The 13,132-nt window shown below is 42.1% G+C and overlaps 1 protein-coding gene, 1 long non-coding RNA gene and 1 other non-coding gene across 5 annotated transcripts; all 3 read left to right on the top strand.

The window, feature by feature from the left end:
• The first annotated feature begins 1,555 nt into the window (after positions 1-1,555).
• Positions 1,556-7,071, top strand: LOC117844453 (uncharacterized). Of its 3 annotated transcripts, none has more exons than XR_004637883.2 (3): positions 1,795-4,924; positions 5,026-6,336; positions 6,416-7,071. It is a non-coding gene; the product is annotated as an uncharacterized lncRNA (long non-coding RNA). The 3 variants fall into 3 exon arrangements; XR_011897741.1 differs by having other exon boundaries at positions 1,803-4,924; positions 5,026-5,938; positions 6,015-7,071; XR_011897740.1 differs by having other exon boundaries at positions 1,556-4,924; positions 5,026-7,071.
• Positions 7,072-7,754: 683 nt separating this feature from the next.
• Positions 7,755-9,299, top strand: LOC117845227 (uncharacterized). Its single transcript, XR_004638036.2, has 2 exons — positions 7,755-8,134; positions 8,546-9,299. It is a non-coding gene; the product is annotated as an uncharacterized protein (transcript).
• Positions 9,300-9,330: 31 nt separating this feature from the next.
• LOC140220106 (exocyst complex component EXO70A1-like) lies at positions 9,331-10,358 on the top strand. The gene is made up of 2 exons (XM_072291349.1): positions 9,331-9,375; positions 9,492-10,358. The coding sequence occupies exons 1-2, from the start codon at positions 9,331-9,333 to the stop codon at positions 10,185-10,187; spliced, it is 741 nt and encodes a 246-aa protein (XP_072147450.1). The 3' UTR covers positions 10,188-10,358.
• Positions 10,359-13,132: the final 2,774 nt, after the last annotated feature.

Consider the following 13,132-nt stretch of genomic DNA (forward strand, 5'->3'; position numbering starts at 1 on the left):
TCAGTCCGCAATCCATATGTAGATGGCATGAGAGGAATAAGAAACAATTGACGCACACAATATTTGGTTGTGCTGTATTCCTAATTGTAAGCCTCCTCCCTCATTTCAGATTTTACCACTAAGGTCACCGATTCTTATGTCCTGCTATGAATCTTTGGATATAACAATTATTGGGTGCCCGATACTAGATGCCTAATGGACGGAAATGTTTGACCTAGTGATAATTATTTCTGAGGCAACCCAACTTCAGTGCATGCCTTAAACCCCGGAAAAGGGTTGACCTAACATAAATCGTTTGTGTGGCAACCCTTCCCCACAGCATGCCTTAATCGTTGGAATACAACATGCCTTAATCGTTGGAATACATGTATAGTGTAGGACCACACGTTGTACATAAGAGTAGCATGAGGATGTTGAAAAAACTTCAGATTATGAACAAGAGATTTGGCCTATATCCAAATATAGACCGGTTTCGCAAGTGTGCATGTAGAAACACTCCATCACTGATAACAAGATTGCCTATACATAAAAGGCATTACATTCATACTATCGTATATGTAACCCTCTCATAAATAGTTCCTACCATAATTCAGGGCTTGGATATCCCTAGACGGGATAACCAACCCTCTCAGTAGTAGTTCCTCACCGCACTCCTCCACAGCGTATTCTGCAATGATGCTTAAGCCAAGAGACTGTCTTTTGATGAATACTTGGATTATTATCGCCCATGCGAGGTCTTGCAGACTGCTTTTGACATTTGCGAAAGCAGTGCCACGAAGATAGAAAACCGTGACAATGGATTGGTAGTCGATAAGAACGACAAGAAGGTCAAATGTATTTACTTTTTTCATGGTGTATTTCATGGTTTTTTAATTTGAGGACACAATATTAATTAGCACGAGTATCTTTGCATGGGAGGTGGCAAGACCCATTCAAAAGCTTATGACCTATGTCAAGAAATCAAAATTTTATGAGCAGTATACGATGCGAGGAGTTGTGTCTTGTAGAAGTGGAGCTACCATATAAACTAGCTAGGAATTTGGGAGCTACCATATAAACTAGCCAGGAATCTTGTAGAAGGGGAGCTACCATATAAATCGAAAAACTGACCTATGTCTGGAAGCCATTCCTAGCTAGTTTATCTGGGAGCTCCCCTTCTACAAGACACAACTCCTTGTATCATATATTGCTCATCAATTCTTCAATTTCCTTGACATAGGTCATCTTGCCACCTCCTATGCAAAGATACTTGCGGTAATTAATAATGTGTCATCAAATAAAACAATCCATCAAATACACCATGAAAAAAGTAAATCCATATGGTCTTCTTTTCATTCTTATCGACTACCAATCCATTGTCGCGATTTTCTATTTTCGTGGCACTACTTTCGCCAATGTCAGGAACATTACGCAAGCCCTTTCATTGGCGATTATAATCCCAGTATTCATCAAAAGACATGTCTTTTGGCTGAGGCATCGTTGCAAACTAGGCTATGGAGTGTGGCGAGGACTACTACTAAGAGGGTTGCTTATCCTGCCGAGAGATATCCAAGCCCTGAATTTTGGTAGGAACTATTTATGAGAGGGTGACATATACAATAGTATGAACGCAATGCCTTATATATATAGGAAATCTTGTTATTAATGAGGGAGAGTTTCTACATGCACACTTCGAAAACTAGTCTATATTTGGGTATAGGCCAAATCCCTTGTTCATAATTCGATGTTTTTCAACATCCTAATGCTACAGTTACGTGCAACGTGTGGTCCTAAGCTATTCATGTGTTCGCACGTGTGGTCCTAAGCTATTCATGTGTTCCAGCTATTAAGGCATGCTGCAGGGGAGAGTTGCCAGTTGCCACACAGACGATTTATACTGGGTCAACCTTTTTGGGGTTTAAGGCATGCACTAAAGCAGGGTTGCCTCACAAACAATTATCAGTGGGTCAACCATTTCCATTGATTAAAACATGCAGTGGAACAGTCACTCATAGATCCCGAAAATCCAACTGGGACTAACTATTTGAGACAAAAGGGGGTCTTTTAGTCCCGAGTCATTCATCCGGGACTAAAGATACCCTTTAGTCCCGTTGGTAACACCAACCAGGACTAAAAAATTTCATAAGAAAAAGGTCACAGCGCCGGCCTCCCGTGCCCCCGCCTGTGCCCGCTCGGCCGCCCGTGCCCACGCCGGAGCCACCTGCTCCCCTGCCTGCCTGGAAGAAAGGGAGAGGAGGAGGGAGAGGAAGAGTAGGGAGAAGAGATAAGTGGGAGAGGAGCTACCTATCGTGCAAGATAAAGAAAGGGAGGCGAGGAGATAAGGTGGAGACAGGGGCGGGAGGCGCGCGTGAAAAGGCCGGGATGGGCGTTTAGTCTCGGTAGTCCCGGTTGGTAATTCTAACCTGGACTAAAGAGGGGCCTTTAGTCCCGGTTAGTGTTTTCAACCAGGACTAAATGCCTCACCAGATTACCTCCATTACAATCGGGATAAAAGAGGCTCTTTAGTTCCAGTTGATATTACCAACCAGGACTAAAGAGCCCGTCGGAGATGGCCGTCAGTGGTTCATTTTTTATCCGGGACTAAAGGCCTTTTATTCCTAGGTCAAAGATAACAGGGAAAAAAGAGTTGGATGGAAGGTAAATTCTCTAGTAATCGGGCATCTAATAATTGCTACATATATATTAGATTAAAATAACAAGAATTCCTCCGTTAAACATACAGGATACTGGAAATGAATCCTCAGCTGCATTGGTTGATTTGTGCAAAGGTTCTTCTACCAAATTGGGTTGCAGTTTGAAGTAAAAAAATCAAATCGCGTTTGTCGTCACCATCTTCTCATAAGAATCCAGAGATCCAATGATCTTTGATACTGACAAAATGGAATTCCCTTGAAACAGCTACCCCACCAATAGTGCTCCTCCATTAGCCTCACTTGTAAATATTCTACAAAAATAATCTTACGCCTGAATATTAAAAACAAAGGAGGAATGGGAAAAGATAAGGCCAACGATTCTGAAAATAACCAAAAAAAAAAACAAAAAGGTTTCAAAAGAGACAGGATCATGAGAGTGTAGGGGTGGGTGCACAAATACCCAAAGTAAACTGTATATACCATCAAAACGTTTAAAGGGCACCAGTAAATATAATGTGACAGGTTGCCACGGAAAGAAAAACCATACTTTACATTGCATGGTGTTCAGATGAGATGAATCAGGCATTAAAGAAATTTTCAATTTTTTTTCTTTGATGTCTATTCATCATGATTTTTCCATTTGCTAGTATTTGGACCACATTTCAGTGAGAGACTCAAGGGGTGAAAAAAAATCAAATCTGGAAAACGATAATCTTTCAGGGTTGGTGGAAAACAGAACAGTTTTGCCAGTATTTAACTTCGGAGGCAGGTGCACTGTGTTTCACATGTCCCTAAGCTAAAGCAAGATTTTATCTTAAAACGGACTTCAAATACAAGAATGCACCATTATCAATCAGCTTTGAACTGCTTAATTATTACTGTTCCTACATCTCACGCTGAAATTTCAACGAAGTCGCAGAGTTGAAACTCGATACTATCCTCATGTTCAAGAATATTTCAAATGCTCATACTTCAACTTAGACCACTGTAGAAGTATTTTTTCTTAAAAAAACATGCATCTGATAACATTTGTTGACCGAATGAAAATGGAAATCATATAACCATTTGTTTGTCAGTTTCATTAACAGGATATATCACTTTAAAAGCAACAAAACCAGTTGACATAGTATGCAGAAGGAGGGAAACAAGTAGTGTCTAGTATATATGGTGAAAGCAAATAGTGAGTGTATGACATCATTAAAACCAACCTTACAGATAATTCTGGAAATTGATATGACGCTGTTATTACACAACCCCCTCTGTGTAGAATTTCTCATTCCCCTATCTATGATGTAATTCGTGTTAAATTACTGCATTTATCTATTGTTATACCGTTGGTTATTTTCAAATTTGTAGCAAATCTATATTTAGCATACACTATCACTAAGCTCAATACTAATTGATTGCAATATAGGAACGTACATTATCTTGCATTACAAAGCGCATACATGTAAACACAATTGGGCGAGAGGTCGCATGCTTCCTCTCCTTTGCCAGGCATCATGAATCCTTAAAAATAATAACGCACTTGCTCCTTGGTTATTTCTTCGGACGTGTGCTTGATATAATTAGAGGGTGAGCAGTCTATGAGAAATGGCGTGGGTAGCTGCTCATTAATGCCATAGCTTTGCCCAAACAAGGTTATAGATTGTAACTCTTTATGTTTTCCTCACGACTTACTAATAAGTTTCTAACTCTTACTTAGTAGTCATGTATTGCTGAACTTTCTTTCAGAAAAATGGTATTGCTGAACTGTTTTTGAAACTGTTCTATAAACACTTATGAAGTTTGATGAAAAGGATGGAACTTTTCCTGAAATTTCCTTCGACCATTCTGAAACTTCAAAACTCCTAGACCCTGTTCACATTGACGGTCTTAAAATTCAATCTTTTAAACTGAAACTTCCACGAAATTGGCTGCACCAAAGGAAGTCAGATGAGTTTAAAAGGTTTTCAATTGGTTGGCCACGTACTGACATTGCTCTTATCAACTAAAGTCCATAACTGCCGCTGTGCATTTAAGAAGTAAATCATTTCAGTCTACATCACTGGGCCCTACTCAATCTATGTCGCCTAGCATTACTTTGGCTCTTCTCCCCAGACTGCTTCATCCTGAACCAGTAGACCACAAGGAGCAGCGATGCATGACTTGATGGCTGTGGCCATATGGTAGGGTGGAGCAACCGCAACCAACGATTTGGTGGTGGCAGGAGCTGCTGGAGCAAGCACGAGCATCAGTAGTGGAGGACATGACTGAAAACAACAACTCGGGGTAGCCAAAGACTGGCCCTTGTAAGTCATGCTGCGATCTTTGCTCATGTTTAATTCCACTGCCTAATTAATCTCTTATTACTCTCAGTTATTTGGCTGACCAATTTTTTCATTCGTACAAGGCAAGAAGATGTTCCCCAAGATGGAGGAAGTAACTTTGTCTGCTATCATGGCTGAACTTGCCAATAGATCAGTGTCTTTCCTCATCAAGTGGTCAAAGCAAATTGCGCCAACCAATGAGATGGTTGACAGACTGCAACGACTGCTACTAAGGATTGGTGCCATCGTTGAAGAGGCAGATGGATGATGCATAACAAACCAGGCCATGCATGCTGCACCAGCTTAGTATATATCCTGAGAAAGGAGTTGTACACAGGTTACTACACGCTACATACATTTAGATGCAGAGCCCATGAGGGAAACAAGGCAGAAAGCCATGAAGTGGGTCACTGTTTCACATTTTCTAGATTCAATCCTGCAAAGCATCTCTGTATCTACAGTAGTAGTAGACAGATTGTGATAGAGTAACGTGAGTTCTCGAAAGCCTGGAATCCTCCCTACAAGATGCAGCTGAGTTTATCTTGCTCATCAGCCATATAGCATATACTCCCTTCGTTCCAAATTATAATCCCTCTGTTCCAAATTATAAGTCATTCTAACTTTCTTGGAGAGTCAAATCATTTTATGTTTGACCAAAATTATAGAGAAAATTACAAAAGTTTATGGCACCGAATAGATATACTATGAAAATATATTTAATGAAGAAACTAATGGTACCTATTTGATATCATGAATGTTAACACTTTATTGTATAAATTTAGTTAAACTTGAGATACTTTGACTCTCCAACAAAGTTGGAATGACTTATAATTTGGAACAAAGGGAGTACTTACTTTTGGACAACTGTAACTCGTGATCAACTTTTTGTTGCAAGCGCAGGATCCTGGTGCCAAGAGTCATGGAGTTCTGCCTATCATTGGCCCACGAAAAGTTGGAAAGAGCACTCTGGTGGAGCATGTTTCCATTGATCAAAGGGTGCGTAGTTACTTCTCACAAATTATGTTCATTAGTGGAGATGATCTAAGAGGTGAACTCATGATGACACTTGGAGATCGTCGCATCATCAAGTACGACAACAAAGACTTGATTAGAGGAAGGGTGTTGATCATCATTAAACTGGATGTGGATATAAATGAGGATTTGTGGCAAAGGTTGCTCTCAGCTTCAAGAAGTCTTGCACCTCAGTTTCAAAAAAAAAAAAACAGGTCTTGTACCTGGCAGTAAATTCATTATCACAGGTAGATCCGAAAAGATTATTAGATTCGGGAAGCCTTCTGGTACTTCTTCAAGGTGCGTATGTTCGGATGCATGGACGTGGTCGAGCACCCAAAACTGGCATCTGTAGCTATGGACATGGCCATGGAGTTGAATGGGTACTTGATGTGTTTTAATTTCATCTCTGAAATTCTGAAATCAAACATTGATCTGCAGCCTGACTCTTGCGATCTGCAGACACTTCAAGCAGAAGAATCCATTTGTGTGTGATCCACCAAATCAGATTGATCCTTGGGCACTGACCAGACCAATACTTAGCCCAACAACAAACAGAATATCTCCTGGGAACATTTTAATAATTGACATGTATCAGACTGCCTCTGCTCAAAGTGGAGCTCATTTCCTTGAAGCATCCACTCGGAGTGATAGCACAGCTCCAAAAATGACCGTGAAAGATCTGATGTTTGGCATGCTAAACCTCAGCTTGCTGCTTTTGCATGGAAATCTCACATTCGACCTGTTTAATGTGAGCTAAAGGATGCCACAGAGAGTAGCATTTAGGAAGAAGAGAAATTAGAAGGTCTCCTACTGATGGTATGGTTTTTTGCTGAATCTGGTGCAATCATGCAAATTGTCACCTTTAAGAGCCATTTATGGGTATTGTTGATTTCTCACATCTAAATTAAAGTTAAAACCTAAGGATATTGTTCAGCTAGTAATATAATAAACAAATGATCCCCTGCTCTTCTCTTGTGTAATAACATAGCAAGAATCTAGCCCGGCCAGCTGAAACGTTGTAATCTACTCCCGGGCTAGATTCTTTTCTTTCATTTTATTAAAATTAGAGGAATCCAAATTATCTCTCTTATTCAATGTTTATCTACTTCTGATCAGTGACAAGTGTATGCTTGTGACATTTATCTAAGCATATCAGCTGAACCCGGCCTGGATCCTTCCAGGTACCTTTGCACAGTTTCTAAGCTTTTCAAAACTGTCTTCTAAATACTGCATCAACTCTACACAGCGCAGTATCTTTCAACTCTAGATATATCCGATTGAGACGAAAAACTTATAATTTACAATTCTACCACAAAGAGACGAGTCATCATTAATCATTTATATAATGCCAACATTCCAATTTCCAACACGTCAGACAGATTTTTTTTAGAAAAAATAGTTTAAATTCAGCCTTGAGCATCGTCGATTGTTACATCCTTATTACAACCATCATCTAAAAATGATAATACAGGTAAATCCGCTTTAGAAGATGTATTCCAACTTAGTACAGATTAAATTGAAAAACTTTGAAAAATCACAGCTAGAGCCGATCCTGATGACACTATAATATAGCTACCACCGCGTAGTTTAGATGTCGTTATCTAGTCCTGTTCCTGTCTCTATTGTCTTAGGCCTGGTTTGGTTCCATTTGCTTAAATTTAAGCAAGTGCATCAATGTTTAGATACTAATTAGGAGTATTAAACGTAGACTATTTACAAAATCCATTATATAAGTGGAGGCTAAACGGCGAGACGAATCTATTAAGCCTAATTAGTCCATGATTTGACAATGTGTTGCTACAGTAAACATTTGCTAATGATGGATTAATTAGGCTTAATAGATTCGTCTCGCTGTTTAGCCTCCACTTATGTAATGAGTTTTATAAATAGTCTACGTTTAATACTCCTAATTAGTATCTAAACATTGATGTGACACTTGCTTAAAAATAAGCAAAGGAACCAAACGAGCCCTTAATTAGCGCGAGCCTATGAGATAGAGAGAGATATATTGCCGTATTGGTTTGTCCACTCCAGTACTCCAACTTTGATTGCTTGATGCTTCTTCCTCTTGCGTGCATTCTGTTAGCCGCCAAAGCAAGGGCCTTCGGTGCAGCTTACTTCGTCAACGCCGACCTCATCCGTCTCCGAAGCACACCGCTACCATCTCGCAGTCCCCAGGTGCGTTTGCGACTCCGGATGCTCTTTTTCGAGTCTGAAAATCACGTATGCTTGTTGAAAATGGATTTGCTTCTTTTTCACTTAGATAAAGTGTGGAACATGAACTCAAAGTGCGATGCATCTATGGCTTGGTAGTAAGGATACAAAATGTTCTAGTCGAAAGTACAAAATACAGTATAAAGTTGTTAAAATTTAAGGACTTAATCGTTTAATCCTCTACGATCTCCTTAGGAAGGGAATTACTGAAAAGGCTTAACGATGAGTCGAAGATCAGCAATTTTGAGTGCAAATGTGCAATAAGAGTCCTGGTGTCTGTTTTACTGCCGTGCGGCTAACGGGCATTCAAGGAATTGTTAGCTAAACTGCCAAGACGAAAGCTTAGGTTGCTGTATTTTTTGCCTGTTGGTGCAGGGCGTAGAAATCTTGGTTGGGGTCAGGTCACCTTCAGCTCCTAATTAAAAGCAGGGTTCACAATTTCGGCAAAATTTCACCAGTAACTTGCCGATCGACGATTTCTCTAAAAGCATGGTTGCCCCGCGGCCACCTACGACGTCCACTATCAACAGCAGCTGCACCAGCTCAGCGACCTCCTACGTAACCTACCTCACGCCAACAACGTCTGCCACTCAAGCCTATGAAACGCCAAGCAGAGCTCTCCTCGAGGAGCACACCCGCGTGGCCATGGAGATTTCTTGCGGCATCCGGGTTCCCACCTCTGCCACCATTGACCTGGGCGTGCTCGCCTCGCCCAACCAGGGCCTGGTCTTCAGGGAGCTAATCAAGATAAGCATGACCACATGAGTATTACCACTTTGTGCATGCAGCAGGCCGGCATTGACACACTTTTTAGATCATGGACTGATTTAGCCAACCAGGAGTTCAAGCTGCTGACGAGTATCACCAAAACCAGTGTTGCGCCGCACCCGGATAATCTCTTCGTGTTACTTAGCATGTTGAATCCACTCACTGACCTGTTCAGCCTCGCCAAGGAGAAGTTTCTGCCTGTCATGAAGGTGCTGTCTTTAGAGGATCATGCTGATACCTTAGCCACAGGGTTTGACCGTGCACTGCTGGCGCTGGGAAGCACAGTAAAGAGCACAATTGAGATGGTCCAAGCATGGATCTCTGGCGAGTAAAATGCACCAGCGGTACATAAATTTCATAACCGGTGTCATCCAGATCCCCGAACTCCCAAAATGCACATTGGAGTTCCTGAACTTACTAATCGATTCGCCGTACATGTAGATTATAGAGATTTGGACTTCAGATGAATCGATTAGCAAGTTTAGGGACTCAAACGTGCATTTTGATAGCTCGGGGACCTAGGTGACACATGCTACCACTGAGATTTTGATAGCTCGTGTACCGCAGGTGCATTTTACTCATCTCTGGCTATGCTACCACTGAGATCCACCACAGTGGCGGTGTCCACGAGATAACAAGATACGTCATGATGTGCATCAAGTTGCTATCCGAGCATAGTGCCCTGCTGACCATCGTCCTCAACGTCACTCATGGCACAGGGGACGTCGCATCTACAACGGAGGCTCCTGAACGCATTATGGCCGATCTCATGTCTCGTCTGGAAAGTACACTTGAGAAGCAATCATACTACCACGTTACTGCGATGAGATGGTTATTCTTAGTAAACAACATGCATTTCATAATACAGCAACCGGAGACCTTGGATGTGCTTGAAGATGACAGTTGGGTGCCTAGGGACAGTATAGAGTTTTACATCTACATGTACCTTGATGTTTCATGGACACCCGTCCAATTTTGCTTGCAGTACAGAATCAAGATGATCCCAGCATGCTTCAAACCACCTGCAACAAGAAGATTCAACACCTTGTTTGAGAAAACTTACCGGGCTCAGAGGTCCTGGAAAGTTGAAGATCCCCTGCTTCGGAAGCACATGCGACAGGCGGTAATAGGAAAGCTCATCCCCGCCTACCGTTCATTCCTGGAGAAGCAGGAAAACAAACCTGCAAAGCTTATTGAGCATACACCTGAAGAACTTGAGGAAACGCTGTCCGAACTATTTGAAGGATGATGAGTGAGCTGACAATAGCAAGAAGTGGACAGGTGCCAAATGTTTGTCTAATTATGATATTGTCGAATTGGTTATGTTGGTATGTAAATCTAGCTACTTGCATTGATGCAGCATCCAGGGGACTTCCTACCGTGCAATTAAACAAACTAGATCTTTTCTTTTGCCCTCGAACATGTAAGAGCTGCATGTTATTATAGTAAGAAAGAAGAATTGACCAAACACAAGCCAAAAGCGATGGCAGAAAAGACAGATAACGACAGCGCTCCCTCCACCTTGACCTCATGGCCTGGTCCATGATCACCTGGAGAACTGCTCCTTTTTGGGGCTCTCGCCATCAAAGACTCAACGGTTTTGCTGCTTCCACACCGTATGGGCCACAAGATGACGAAGGATTCACCACCAGACCTGAAAGGATTAGTCCTCCAGCCCCAGGGTCACTACCTGAAAACCTAGCAACTGCACGCCAGTGCACCGGATCAGACATTCATGGTGAGTGAGCAATTAGTGAGGATGTGCCCACAATCTGGGCGTGTCTGCACTCAGCAGAACTGAAAACCGATAGACTAAAAACATATATTATCCTTTAAGAGAATGTGTTTCCGGTATGAACCAGGTTAGGCCCATCGACTCTATACATAAACAAATGAGTCAAGCAGATGCAATCGAGAAAGCGACACAATATAAACAACGCTAGAAGCTTAGAGGTCATTCGAGGCTTGAAGCAACGTTGTACACTTCCGCTTGTGCAACTCATGGAAAATATCGCAGTTACTGGTTACTGCTAATTGCAAAGGCCTTATTCTTTTCTTAAACAAAACAAGCACTTTTTCTTGATCTTTAAGTTAATTTATTATACTTGCCGAACCACCACTTTAAATTTCATGGTCAATGCGAAAGTTAGCTAGTATTGTATACACCTGTCCCGGCCAGCCATTAATTACTCAAAGCTCAGGTCATCACACACCGTTCAAAATGTCCCAGCACTTGCTCCTCGTATTCCTTTCTGCAGGTACTTGTTACTCTTGGAGTTTGGAGGGGAAGTGACGAGTGGGCGTGCAGCTGGGCCTAGCGCAGGGCGGTGCGTATGTTGCGAAAATTAAATTTTTGGTTTCAACTTGATGAAAAGTTTCCAAATTTTTTTGGTTACAGGAGTTTACTGAGTATTGATCAAAAGTAGAGTTTTTTTTGCATGTATTTCAAAATGGACGTGCTAGCGTCCGGATGTCTGATAATTTTTTTTTATCGGACGCTCCGTCGCAATATTGAAAAATAACTATCGAAACATCAAAAATCAACACTTGCAACATGAAAACATGCACTAAAAATAGTTTTGGAACTCATGCACGCCATCCATCTCAAGGATAAAAAATCCCCATGTGCAACATTTCATCATGTTTCATGCAACATTCATCAAAAAATAAATTTGCAACACCTTTACGTGCATGAAACATCTCGAATCGCTTCGTACAACATTCACAACAGAAACATTGCAACAATAAAAATCACAAGTTGCAACATCTCGAATAGAAACAATCTTGCGATCTCGGCCGAATCAAGTATTGCAACAACAAAAAAAAGCATCTCTTATAGTATTGCAAAAAAAAATATCTCTTACAGCATTGCAACAACGAAAGAAAAAGAGACTGAAACAAAGAAAACAACCATATGCAACATCATGAACAAGTTGGTGCAACACCCGATTGCTAGCAAGTTGGACTATTGCAAACAGATGTAACATCAAAAGCCAACTGTTGCAACATCCAAAAATTTCTACTGCAACATCAAGAGATACCTATCGCAACATGGAGCCGTCAGTAGGTGCGCTGACACGGGTGCCGACTTCTCCCGGCCGAAGACGCCCTCGCCGTCGACGATGTAGACGAAGGCGTTCCAGCCCTCCGGGACGGGCTAGTGGATCTGGGAGCCCGAGCGCATGGTGAAGTCCATGTACATGGTCGGGGTGCGCGTGTAGATGAGCACGGCCACGCAGATGATGATGAAAGTGAGGTCCCATAGAAATCGAGCATCATTACAATGCGGGAGTAGGCCAATCAGTGTGCTGCTGCTCCACCGTATTCCGCCATGGCCTACTGCATCGACATCGCCGAGCGCCCTTGCAGCAGCCCCTACGTGCAGCATGCCCCGTGGCACAACCCGCTGGCCGCTGCCGTCGAGGAGCAGTGCCGAGTCCATGGTACCTCGCAACAGGATCTCAAGGGACATGGTGTTCTTCTCTACGGGAAAGTGATAAGAGCAAAAGAAGAAAGGAAGGTGAATGAGTGGTCAAGAGTTACCTGCACTTCAGGGTGTTTCTAGTAAAAGTTCATATGTGGGCAGGGATGAGACACGTATTCATGGTGGAAAGTTGGCCAGCAAGATTAATAATTAAGCAAGCACTATGAGCTGTGAGCGAGCGTTCGATTTTGTAGGTTAGGTCGGATGACCGGGTAGTAGCATTACCGAAAGAAGAAAGGAAGGTGAATGAGTGGTCGAGAGTTACCTGCACTTCAGGGCGCTTCTAGTAAAAGTTCACGTGGGCAGGGATGAGACACATATTCATGGTGGAAAGTTGGCCAGCGAGATTAATAATTAAGCAAGCACTATGAGCTGTGAGCGAGCGTCCGATTTTGTAGTTTAGGTCGGACGACCGGGTAGTAGCATTACTGATTTCAAAATTGTGCTGTGAAAGTCTGAAACCCTTACGACCTTTGCTGACAAGACTGCGAACTTACCTCGAAACTTCGTTCAACCAGTTCCGAACTTGCCTACCTCCTAAAACGCGCTGAAACTTCATTGTGACCTTCTGATATTCAATCCTTGAAACTGCAACTCCAACTTGAACACCTTTTGACCGTACCTTGTGAAAACCAATTCTCATACCATACATCGCTGTGCCTGTCCTGTAGCTTTATTTGCCTGCTCTGATACAGTTGACAACTTGGAGC

The sequence above is a fragment of the Setaria viridis genome, chromosome 1 (assembly GCF_005286985.2).
Source record: "Setaria viridis chromosome 1, Setaria_viridis_v4.0, whole genome shotgun sequence".
In the NCBI taxonomy this organism is placed as follows: Eukaryota; Viridiplantae; Streptophyta; class Magnoliopsida; order Poales; family Poaceae; genus Setaria; species Setaria viridis.